At 50.2% G+C, this 13,006-nt stretch overlaps 1 protein-coding gene across 1 annotated transcript in view; it reads left to right on the top strand.

Moving 5' to 3' along the window:
* The window catches only part of LOC148453994 (connector enhancer of kinase suppressor of ras 2-like), a 970,642-nt gene that overhangs the window by 247,684 nt on the left and 709,952 nt on the right, over window positions 1-13,006 (top strand). The window contains exon 2 of the mRNA XM_088461402.1: window positions 7,842-8,005. Within this exon, the coding sequence (XP_088317528.1) occupies window positions 7,842-8,005 (164 nt within the window). The remainder of the gene's footprint in view (window positions 1-7,841; window positions 8,006-13,006) is intronic.

Below are 13,006 nucleotides of genomic sequence, written 5' to 3'. Positions count from 1 at the left end.
GTCTTGGTGCCATTCGCAAAATGGCGTTGTGCAGATTTTAACTTTAACAGATTCTGTCTCAGCCAATTATCCGGCTTCGACAGACTCCTCCCACATGAGTCTGTGATGCCACCTGCAGAGAGTTCAGCACTTCTGCTATTTCCATACTTACTCATTACGGACCACCGCGTGGTGAGAACGCAGACACTCCTGATAATCGCCATCGTAGCATTAACCACAACTAAACAAGTATAACAGTATAGAAGAAATGAAAATGGCGACACGGATGCACAGGCCACATACAGGAAATAACACTCTGGGGTGCAGGTAGTGCTAAGGATAATCTACAGTATATAATAAAATCTGGTGCTGGCAAGAGGGTTAGAGAGGGGTAAGGAGAGGATGAGAGAGCATCTAGTACTATATAGGGATAATAATACACTTGTATAATGTTTCCTCACTGGATTGCATGTAACCTGAGAACACATTGGGGCTGTTGGCAGCTATTATATACTATCTGAGTTTTGGGTGAATTTTCTAAGCTGGATAACCAGACCCATCCTGACGTCTTCTCTGTATACTTTTATTGTTGTCATTTTCGGAGACCCTGATTGTTGTCGGTAGTTTGCGCTGTTGTCACTCGCCATCCTGTCTGCACCATTAGGTAAATGTCTTCCGTACGGCACTCTGGGGAGCTATTACAGAGAAGACAGAAGCCATGAAACTGCAGGGCTCCGCATTGTACCCACGACTTGAGCCCAAATCCAATGTGCAATAATAGTCATCAACAGACACATTTCTTCCTTTAGATCAAATATATTCTCTTTGTAATTGTCAAACTGCCATTGTGAATATTTAATCGCACAAGATAAGAAGCAAGAAGAAGTATTGGATCTGAGGTTTGTGAACGTTATTGTCCCCTCGGTGGTCCCAGGCCGGCATCAGGGAGCTTGTCAGTGCTGGGTACACAGTACACACTAAGCGATATATCGTTCATACAGCCGATGAACATTATATAGTTTAGCGTGTCAGCTCATGGGCACACACAATATATCTGTAAGCATCGTCTTTCGCAGGTATATCGCATCGGCCGTGAATCACAGCAGATGCGATGTACCTGAGAGATATGTCATCCACATCTACGTGTGTACAGAAAACTGACCGTCCCATACTGTATGCTGGCCCAGGAACTCGGCAGCAATGACATTACAACTGTTGTGACATCTGGCCAGACATATCGTGCGGCCGATTGGTGTGTGTGTTTGCTTACTAAAATTGGTCGCACATTCGCTGTGTCTGCCATTCGATGGCGATGTTGGTCAGGTGTGTACCCCACAGAAAGCGACCACATGATGAAAGGTAAAGATGTTGCTGAAAGAGTTAATGTATGTTATGATCATAGAAAGGTGTCAGCACACACAGAGCATCGCAGCTAGCTGCTTAGGGAGCTGTGTAGCTGCAGACCAGTCAGAGTGCCCAACTCCAAAAGCGCCTACAATGGGTACGTGAGCACCAGAACTGGACCATGGAGAAATGGAAAGAAAGAGTCTGGTCTGATGAGTCACGTTTTCTTTTACAACATGCGGATGGCCGGGTGCATGTGTGTTATTTACCTGGGGAAGAGATGGCACCAGGATGCGCTATGGGAAGGCAGCATGCCGGGGGGGGCAGTGTTTTGCTGGGAAACCTTGGGTCCTGGCATTCATGTGGATGTTATTTTGGAACGTACCACCTAACTAAACATTGTTGCAGACTGTACACCCCTTCATGGCAACAGTCAGTGGCAGAACTTGTGGGTGGTGGGCCCAGGTGCACAAAAATGCCTTGGGACACCCTCCGCCGCCCAGAATTCATAATCTGGCACACCGCAGTGACAGGGAGAGGCAAAAGGGTGACAGGGAGAGGCAAGAGGGCGACAGGGAGAAGGTGACATGCAGTGGGCAACAGGGAGAGGCAGAGGGTGACAAGGAGAAGGTGACATGCAGTGGGCAACAGGGAGGCAGAGGGTGACAGGGAGAGAGAGGATGATGGGCAGAGGCAGTGGGAGACAATGAGAGGCAAATGGTGACAGGCAAAGGGTGAAGGGCAGAGGCAGTGGGTGACAGGGATAGGTGACAGGGAGAGACGACAGGCAGTGGGTGAGTGGCAGCGGGTGAGATGGAGAGGTAACAGGCAGAGGGTGAGAGGAAGAGGTGACAGGCAGTGGGTTACAGGCAGAGGGTGAGATGGAGAGGTGACAGGCAGTGGGTTACAGGCAGAGGGTGAGATGGAGAGGTGACAGGCAGTGGGTTACAGACAGAGGGTGAGATGGAGAGGTGACAGGCAGTGGGTTACAGGCAGAGGGTGAGATGGAGAGGTGACAGGCAGTGGGTGACAGGCAGAGGGTGAGAGGAAGAGGTGACAGGCAGTGGGTGACAGGCAGAGGGTGAGATGGAGAGGTGGCAGGCAGAGGGTGAGATGAAGAGGTGACAGGCAGTGGGTTACAGGCAGAGGGTGAGATGGAGAGGTGACAGGCAGTGGGTTACAGGCAGAGGGTGAGATGGAGAGGTGACAGGCAGTGGGTGACAGGCAGAGGGTGAGATGAAGAGGTGACAGGCAGTGGGTTACAGGCAGAGGGTGAGATGGAGAGGTGACAGGCAGTGGGTGACAGGCAGAGGGTGAGATGGAGAGGTGACAGGCAGTGGGTGACAGGCAGAGGGTGAGATGGAGAGGTGACAGGCAGTGGGTGACAGGCAGAGGGTGAGATGAAGAGGTGACAGGCAGTGGGTTACAGGCAGAGGGTGAGATGGAGAGGTGACAGGCAGTGGGTTACAGGCAGAGGGTGAGATGGAGAGGTGACAGGCAGTGGGTGACATACATCTACAGCTCCTCCTCTCCTCCTTAGATTTTAACATCAGGGACGGTCACGAGATGGTGACATCAGAGTCCCGGCGCCGGCGGCAATCACTGCCTCAGAGGGGAAGAATTGAGGAGCCGGGCCCGGGCCAGTCGAGGAGAAGCTGGGAGGAGAGGAGAGGAGAGATAAGGGGAGGAGAGGGGGACCCTGCCTTCTCCTACTGGACCACATGCACGACCACCACAGCTCATTCCATGTTACCACTGAGGCGGACTGGTGGACCACAGTGACATATAATGAGTCAGTCTAACTCATTTTAATGCTGCTGGCTGCAGGCCCTTTTATTGCAGCGGGCCCCGCTACAAGGCACTGGCTGCACTGTCGCTAGTTCCTCCCCTGGTAACTATATTCCCCCATAGCAGTGGCCTTTTCAGCAGGATGATATGTCCGGCTGCCTCTCTGCAAAAATAGTTCAGAATTATTTGAGGAACATGATAGAGAGATGAAGGTGTTGACTTGGCCCCCAAATTCCTCAGATCTCAATCCGATCTAGCATCAGTGGGATGTGCTGGAAAAACAAGTCCGAGCCATGAAGACCCCATCTCACATCTTACATACAGGATCTGCTGCTAACATCTTAGTGCCAGATAACCCAGGACACCTACAGAGGTCTTGTGGAGCCCCGATGGGTCAGAGCTGTTTTGGCAGTACGAGGGGAACCTACACAATATGAGGTAGCGGGTTTTAATGTTACGGCTGATCGGCGTGTGTATATATATATATATATATATATATATAATATATATATATATATTATACTGGCAGTGCCTACTCGTCGTCGCCAAGTTATTATTCATTTTATTCAATGATCCTGGATGGAGGATTAAAGTATTATGTGGATGGGGACTCTCTCACCTCGGTGTCAGAGAGATCAGTCAGTCTCTGCCACATCCCTTCCCTCCTCTTCAGTCCTCTCCTGCACTGGGGTCCTCATCGGTGGTTTTCCATCGATGGTGCCATCCTTTATAACCATCGAATGTACAATAGCCATCTATGGTGAACCATTGATGGTTTGCACCACTCGATGGCCATCGCTGCCCAGTGCCTGGTAAGTTGCGGGCCAATCAAACATAGGGGTGGGGCTTAGTGGATACTAGGGGGTGGTGCTAAGCTCTGTGTCAGAAGCAGGATAAACAATACTCTGTGGCAGAAAACCATTGGCCGTATTCGAACCAATTCAAAGGTTGTGATTCTGCATTGGAACTAATTTACACCGTAATGAATAAAATGTTTGTTAATGTGTATATATAAAACCAACCAAGAGTGTCCCAGAAAGAAGTAATCTTTCTTTTCTTTTTACGTTGTATATGCAGATAACCATTGGTTCTCTGCCATCGATGGCAAACCATAGACCATCAGTAGTAAATATTTGTAAACTATCGGTGGTCGATGGCCATCCCTACTCTGTAATGGCCTCCTGATGAGGAGAAATGATTGGTGTGTGTGTGTATATGTCTGGTGTGTGTGTGTGTGTATATATATATATATTATATATATATATATATGTGTATAGGCTGTGTTGTTCGGAGAATCTCAAGGAACATTTAGGTGAAAACCCGATCAAAATTGGTTCAGTAGTCCTCAAGTTTATAGCGAATAAATGTATATAGATAGATAGATCGATATTTATTTCTATACTACAGATATGTAGCATTTTCTGCAGTGCCATCCATGGAGGTGATGGTGTGGGGTGTTACAATACATGATACATTACAGGCAGTGATGTGCGGTGAGGTGAGGCAGAGCCTTTCATGTCATTCTCCAGAGTTTAGACTATAAAAAAGATAAGAAAAAATAAAACAAAATATTATAAATATCCTCTTTGTATTATTCTAATCATTCTGATAGTCAAATCTCTGGAGTAAATGGGGGGTGAGGCGCTGCCTCCCCTGTCTACCTTTCCGCACATCCCTGATCAAAACACACCAAATTCCCACTATGGCCCTCATTCAGAGGCGGTCGGAGGATGCAAGCGGTCGCTCAAAAACTGGGCGGCCACCTCTGTTTCAGTCGTTAGGCTGTGGGTTTACACCCACAGCTCTAACGACCGCTAGGGTGATGGTCGCGATGGTCATTGACCATCGCGACCATCGGGGCTTACGACAAGACCGTAGGGTAGGGTCTCACTTGTCGTAAGCCCCGGAGAGCTTCTGGCTCTGTCAGAGCCGGAAGCTCTCCACAGACATCACTAGTGATGTCAGTGGGGCCTCCCCCAAATGGCAGGCGTTCCCATGGGAACGCATCCGTTTGGGCTGCCACCCCCCCGGCCAGCCTTCCAAAAGGGGCGAGCTGTCAATCAACATCGACAGCTCGCCCCCTTTGGAAAGAGACCCGCTACGACCGGCGCTGTCGGTCGTAGCGGGTCTCACGCATGCGCACGAAGGAGCCGGCTCCCTCGTGCGCATGCGCACTAGCAAAACATCGAGGCGGCCGTGCGGTCATAGACCGTATGGCCGCCTCTGAATAAAGCCCTATATCCTGCTGCACCTGTGTATAATGCCGACATGTACCCTATATGTATGTGTAACTCAGGCTTGCCTACCCTCCCGATTTGGCCGGGAGCCTCCTGATTTTCGAGTGCCGCTCCCAGCCCCTCGGAAAGGCAAGCAAGCTTCCCGGAAGTCTCACACCCTCCCCACCTCCCCCCTGAAAAAAACAGAAATCCCCGCAGCGGGGGGCCCGGTGACGCAATTCGCGCAGAATCGCATCATCGTGGCCCCGCCCCCTGCTTCACAGTGCCTAAAATCACGGAATTGTGAAGAGGGGGCGGAGTAACGATGACGCAATCGTGCAGCTCCGCCCCCGGCTCCGCCCCCAGTGTGACCCAAAATGGCAGCTCCACCCCCAATGGCCGGCCCCGCCCCCCGCTATTAGCCGACAATCAGCTCCCTCCCGGAAGGCTGTAGCTGATTGTCGGCAAGTATGGTGTAACTCTGATACCAGCCAGTGCCTCCCCAGCCATTTACCTCACCGCCCGTCACTGCCAGTGCCTCCCCAGCCATTTACCTCACTGCCAGTACCTCCCCAGCCATTTACCTCACTGCCAGTGCCTCCCCAGCCATTTACCTCACCACACGTCACTGCCAGTGCCTCCCCAGCCATTTACCTCACTGCCAGTGCCTCCCCAGCCATTTACCTCACTGCCAGTGCCTCCCCAGCCATGTACCTCACCGCACGTCACTGCCAGTGCCTCCCCAGCCATTTACCTCACCGCACATCACTGCCAGTGCCTCCCCAGCCATTTACCTCACCATACGTCACTGCCAGTGCCTCCTCAGCCATTTACCGCACTGCACGTCACTGCCAGTGCCTCCCCAACCATATACCTCACCACACATCACTGCCAGTGTCTCCCCAGCCATTTACCTCACCGCACGTCACTGCCAGTGCCTCCCCAGCCATGTACCTCACCACAAATCACTGCCAGTGCCTACCCAGCCATTTACCTCACCACACGTCACTGCCAATGCCTCCCCAGCCATTTACCTCACCACAAATCACTGCCAGTGCCTCCTCAGCCATTTACCTCACCGCACGTCACTGCCAGTGCCTCCCCAGACATTTACCTCACCGCACGTCACTGCCAGTGCCTCCCCAGCCATTTACCTCACCGCACGTCACTGCCAGTGCCTCCCAAGACATTTACCTCAACGCACGTCACTGCCAGTGCCTCCCCAGACATTTACCTCACCGCACGTCACTGCCAGTGCCTCCCCAGACATTTACCTCACCGCATGTCACTGCCAGTGCCTCCCCAGCCATTTACCTCACCACACATCACTGCCAGTGCCTCCCCAGCCATTTACCTCACCGCACGTCACTGCCAGTGCCTCCCCAGACATTTACCTCACCGCACGTCACTGCCAGTGCCTCCCCAGACATTTACCTCACCGCACGTCACTGCCAGTGCCTCCCCAGCCATTTACCTCACCATACGTCACTGCCAGTGCCTCCTCAGCCATTTACCGCACTGCACGTCACTGCCAGTGCCTCCCCAACCATATACCTCACCACACATCACTGCCAGTGTCTCCCCAGCCATTTACCTCACTGCACGTCACTGCCAGTGCCTCCCCAGCCATTTACCTCACCACAATTCACTGCCAGTGCCTACCCAGCCATTTACCTCACCACACGTCACTGCCAATGCCTCCCCAGCCATTTACCTCACCACAAATCACTGCCAGTGCCTCCCCAGCCATTTACCTCAACGCACGTCACTGCCAGTGCCTCCCCAGCCATTTACCTCACCGCACGTCACTGCCAGTGCCTCACCAGACATTTACCTCACCGCACGTCACTGCCAGTGCCTCCCCAGACATTTACCTCACCGCATGTCACTGCCAGTGCCTCCCCAGCCATTTACCTCACCACACATCACTGCCAGTGCCTCCCCAGCCATTTACCTCACCGCACGTCACTGCCAGTGCCTCCCCAGACATTTACCTCACCGCACGTCACTGCCAGTGCCTCCCCAGACATTTACCTCACCGCACGTCTCTGCCAGTGCCTCCCCAGCCATTTACCTCACCACACATCGCTGCCAGTGCCTCCCCAGCCATTTACGGTTTTATTAAAATATCAAAACTGACAAATTTTCACACCACTTATTTCTCGTGTTGTTATTCTTATATACAGTATATATATATATATATATATATATATTTTATATACGGTATATGACTATCTATTTATATAATGTTTAGGTCTAATGGTTATTCATTTTGCATTTGAGCAGAAGTTATCGGTCTCTTATAAGGTCCCCGTGGTAATACATAGCACCAGGAAACGTATTCTTGGCTCAGTTAATTTTTTCTTTTTATTTTGGCATAAAACAAAGCAGCGTTTTTAGAAAAGTTCTGAAATATTCTAATTATGATGGATATAAAACTGTTATTACTGCACTGACTATACGGTGCTTCCCTCGCCCCCCATGTAACCTTCCCGAAATGTTTCCTCGTTGCAGGGCTGGACGACTGCCTACAGCAATACATCAAAAACTGTGAGCGGGAAAAGATCAATGGGGAACAGTTACTACACATCACCCACCAGGAGCTGGAGGAGCTGGGCGTCACCCGCATCGGGCACCAGGAGCTTATATTGGAAGCAGTTGACCTGCTGTGTGCACTGGTAAGGAACTTTTTGAATACTAGAAAGTAGGGGTGTGCACCGGCCACTTTTCGTGTTTTGTGTTTTGGTTTTGGATCTGGATCTTTCTTCGTGTTTTGGATCTGGATTGGTTTTGCCAAAACCACCCTTCCGTGTTTTGGGTTCTGGGTTTTGTGTTTTGGATCTGTATTTTTTTTTAAAAAAGCATAAAAACAGCTAAAATCACAGAATTTGTAGGTTTTTCTGCTCCTATGCTATTATTAACCTCAATAACCTTAATTTCCACTCATTTCCAGTCTATTCTGAACACCTCACACCTCACAATAGTGTTTTTATGTCCAAAACGTTGCACCGAGGTAGCTGGATGACTATGCTAAGCGACACGAGTGGGCGGCACAAACACGTGACCCATCTAGGAGTGACACTGCAGTGGCAGACAGGATGGCAGTTTGAAAAACTAGGCCCCAAACTGTACATAATGCAAAGAAAAAAAAGAGGTGCAAGATGGAATTGTCCTTGGGCCCTCCCACCCACCCTTATGTTGTATAAACAGGACATGCACACTTTAACAAACCAATCATTTCAGCGCCAGGGTCTGCCACACAACTGTGGCTGAAATGATTGGTTCGTTTGGGCCCCCACAAAACAAGCTGGCAATTAATGTGTCCCTGCACAAACTGGCTCTATGGAGGCAAGATGTCATCCTCATCCTCCTCATCCACCGATTCCTCACCCTCTTCAGTGTGTACATCCTCATCCTCACAAAGTATTAACTCGTCCCCACTTGAATCCACCACCACAGGTCCCTCTGTACCTTCTGGAGGCTGGTCTCCCTGGAAGAGCTGATAATTCATTTTGATGAACATCATCTTCTCCACATTCTGTGGAAGCAACCTCCTACGCCTTTCGCTGACAAGGTTCCCGGCTGCACTAAACACTCTTTCGGAGTACACACTGGAGGGGGGGCAACTCAGGTAAAATAGAGCCAGTTTGTACAGGGGCCTCCAAATTGCCTCTTTTTCCTGCCAGTACAGGTATGGACTGTCTGCCATGCCTACTTGGATGCTGTCACCGATGTAATCCTCCACCATTCTGTCAATGGTGACAGTATCATATGCAGTGACAGTAGACATGTCAGAAATTGTTGCCAGGTCCTTCAGTCCGGACCAGATGTCCAAACTTGGTCCTGCCTGCCCTGCATCACCGCCAGCGGGTTGCTTAGGATACCTAAGTTTTTTCCTGGCAGCCCCAGTTGCAGGAGAAAATGAAGAAGGAGCCGTTGACGTGTCACGTTCCGCTTCAGCTGACAGTGTGTTCACCAGCAGGTCTTTGCACCTCTGCAGGCTTGTGTCGGCCGGAAAGAGAGACACCACATAGGCTTTAAACCTAGGATCGAGCACGGTGGCCAAAACGTAGTGGTCTGATTTCAACAGATTGACCACCCTGGAATCCTGGCAAAGCGAATGAAGGGCTTCATCCACAAGTCCCACATGCCGAGCGGAATCGCTCCGTCTTAGCTCCTCCTTCACTTTCTCCAGCTGCTTCTGCAAAAGCCTGATGAGGGGAATGACCTGACTCAAGCTGGCAGTGTCTGAACTGACTTCACGTGTGGCAAGTTCGAAGGGCTGGAGAACCTTGCACAACACGGAAATCATTCTCCACTGCGCTTGAGTCAGGTGCATACCCCCTCCTTTGCCTATGTCATAGGTGGATGTATAGGCTTGTATGGCCTTTTGCTGCTCCTCCATCCTCTGAAGCATATAGAGGGTTGAGTTCCACCGCGTCACAACCTCTTGCTTCAGGTGATGGCGGGGCAGGTTCAAGAGTGTTTGCTGGCGCTCCAGTCTTCGGCACGCAGTCGCTGAATGGCGAAAGTGGCCAGAAATTTTTCGGGCCACCCAAAGCGTCTCCTGCACGCCCCTGTCGCTTTTCAGAAAATTCTGCACCACCAAGTTTATTGTGTGAGCAAAACATGGGACGTGCTGGAATTTGCCCAGATGTAATGCCCGCACAATATTGGTGGCGTTGTCAGATATCACAAATCCCCAGGAGAGTCTAAGTGGGGTAAGCCACTGGGCGATGATTTCCCTCAGTTTCTCTAAGAGGTTGTCGGCGGTGTGCCTCTTACTGAAACCGGTGATACACAGCGTAGCCTGCCTTGTAACGAGCTGGCATTTCTGAGATGCTGCTACTGGTGACGCTGCTGCTGTTGCTGCGTAAGGTGATACATCTACCCAGTGGGCTGTCACAGTCATATAGTCCTTAGTCTGCCCTGTTCCACTTGTCCACATGTCCGTGGTTAAGTTGACATTGTGTACAACGGCATTTTTCAGGACACTGAGGACACTTTTTCTGACGTTTCTGTACAGTCTCGGTATCGCCTGCCTAGTGAAGTGGAATCTAGACGGGATTTGGAACCGGGGACACACTACCTCCATCAATTGTCTAAATCCCACTGCACTAATGGCGGATACCGGACGCACGTCTAACACCAACATAGCAGTCAAGGCCTCAGTTATACGTTTTGCTTCAGGATGACTGCTGTCGTACTTCATCCTCCTCGCTAAGGACTGTTGGAGGGTCAATTGTTTAGTAAAAGTAGTGGTGTTCCTACTTCCTCTCTGGGATGATGAACGACTCCCAGCAGCAGCAACAGCAGCAGCGGCAGCAGTAGGCGTAGCAATGCAGGATCCTCCGGAGGAATCCCGGATAGGAGAGTCAGTCATGCCAGTGACATGGCCTGCAGGACTACTTCTGATCCTAACTAAGGAGGAAATTGACGAGGAGGGAGTTGACGGTGTGGTTTGCAGGCGCTTGGATACAACAGGACAACGGGATTTAGGTGTCCCTGGACTGCTTACGGTCTTAGCCAAAGTTTCTGAACTTGACAGTAACTTTTTATGAACGCGCTGCAGGTGCCGTATAAGGGAGGATGTTCCTAGGTGGTTGACGTCCCTACCCCTACTTATTTCACCTTTACATATGGTACATATGGCAAGACAGTTGTTGTCCGGATTTGGATAGAAATATTGCCAGACCAAAGAGGTGGAATGTTTGGTCTTCTGCCCAGGCATGACCGTGATGGGCTTTTTCATCCCACGGACAACAACTGTCTCCCCCGGAGCCTGATTTAAACAAACCACATCACCATCAGAATCCTCCTCGCCAACTTCCTCCTCAGCGCCAGCTACACCAGTATCCTCATCCTGTTGTACTTCAACAGTGACATCTTCAATTTGCATATCAGCAAGTGGACTGTGGGTGCTCCTTTCAGCACTTGCAGGGGGCGTGCAAATGGTGGAAAGAGCCACCTCTTCCCGTCCAGTGCTGGGAAGGTCAGGCATCGCAACCACCACCACACTTGGACTCTCCTTGGGGATTTGTGATATCTTCTTAGAAAGCACAGTTCTTCGCTGTGCTTTTGCCAGCTTAACTCTTTTGATTTTTTTAGTGGGAGGAGGGCTTCCATCGTCATGTGAAGCTGAACCACTAGTCATGAACATACTAGGGATCGACCTTAGCCGTTCCTTGCCACTCCGTGTCGTAAATGGCATATTGGCAAGTTTACGTTTCTCTTCAGCTGATTTAAATGTCTTTTTCAAGGTCATTTTCCTGAACTTTGCCATTTGGGATTGTATGTGCCCTCTACTATGACATTGGGCATCGGCCTTGGCAGACGACGTTGATGGCATGTTATCGTCTATGTCATGACTAGTGGCAGCAGCTTCAGCACTAGGAGGAAGTGGTTCTTGATCTTTCTCTATTTTATTTTTATCGGAGAAAGTTTGGTCCTCCATTTATGTTATATCGATTTGATATATACGTGCGGCTAAACACAGAAAATAATTTTTTGGGGGGTTTGGACTGGAGTGTACTTTGTGGGTTACAGCACCCTTTAACGGTCAAGCCAGCCGGCCCTTTACTTATGACACAGGCGCACGCTTGGCACTACTTTGTTGATGCACGTGCGGCTACTGCGCACACAATTCACAAACACAGAAAATAATTTTTTTTTGGTTTGGACTGGAGTGTACTTTCGGGGGTTACAGCACCCTTTAACGGTCAAGCCAGCCGGCCCTTTACTTATGACACAGGCGCACGCTTGGCACTACTTTGTTGATGCACGTGCGGCTACTGCGCACACAATTCACAAACACAGAAAATAATTTTTTTTTTGGTTTGGACTGGAGTGTACTTTCGGGGGTTACAGCACCCTTAACGGTCAAGCCAGCCGGCCCTTTACTTATGACACAGGCGCACGCTTGGCACTACTTTGTTGATGCACGTGCGACTACTGCGCACACAATTCACAAACACAGAAAATAATATTTTTTTTGGTTTGGACTGGAGTGTACTTTCGGGGGTTACAGCACCCTTAACGGTCAAGCCAGCCGGCCCTTTACTTATGACACAGGCGCACGCTTGGCACTACTTTGTTGATGCACGTGCGGCTACTGCGCACACAATTCACAAACACAGAAAATAATTTTTTTTTTGGTTTGGACTGGAGTGTACTTTCGGGGGTTACAGCACCCTTAACGGTCAAGCCAGCCGGCCCTTTACTTATGACACAGGCGCACGCTTGGCACTACTTTGTTGATGCACGTGCGGCTACTGCGCACACAATTCACAAACACAGAAAATAATTTTTTTTTTGGTTTGGACTGGAGTGTACTTTCGGGGGTTACAGCACCCTTAACGGTCAAGCCAGCCGGCCCTTTACTTATGACACAGGCGCACGCTTGGCACTACTTTGTTGATGCACGTGCGGCTACTGCGCACACAATTCACAAACACAGAAAATATATTATTTTTTTAGCACTTGGGGGGAGCACCCCTGATGGACAGAGCACCCCCTGGACAACACTACAGCACTCCTTTAGGACTGGGACACTGCACAGGACTTTGGAGTGGACACAGCCCCTATGGAGAACTGACTGCACAACACAGTCCAGCCAGCCCCTATGGACTTTGAAGTAGTGGACACAGCCCCTATTAACAACAGCAGCACAGCACAACACA

Source organism: Taudactylus pleione, unplaced genomic scaffold (genome assembly GCF_031769625.1).
Source record: "Taudactylus pleione unplaced genomic scaffold, aTauple2 ptg001043l, whole genome shotgun sequence".
Lineage (NCBI taxonomy): Eukaryota > Metazoa > Chordata > Amphibia > Anura > Myobatrachidae > Taudactylus > Taudactylus pleione.
Note: the sequence above shows the minus strand (reverse complement) of the source record. Positions and strands in the feature narration are given on the sequence as shown.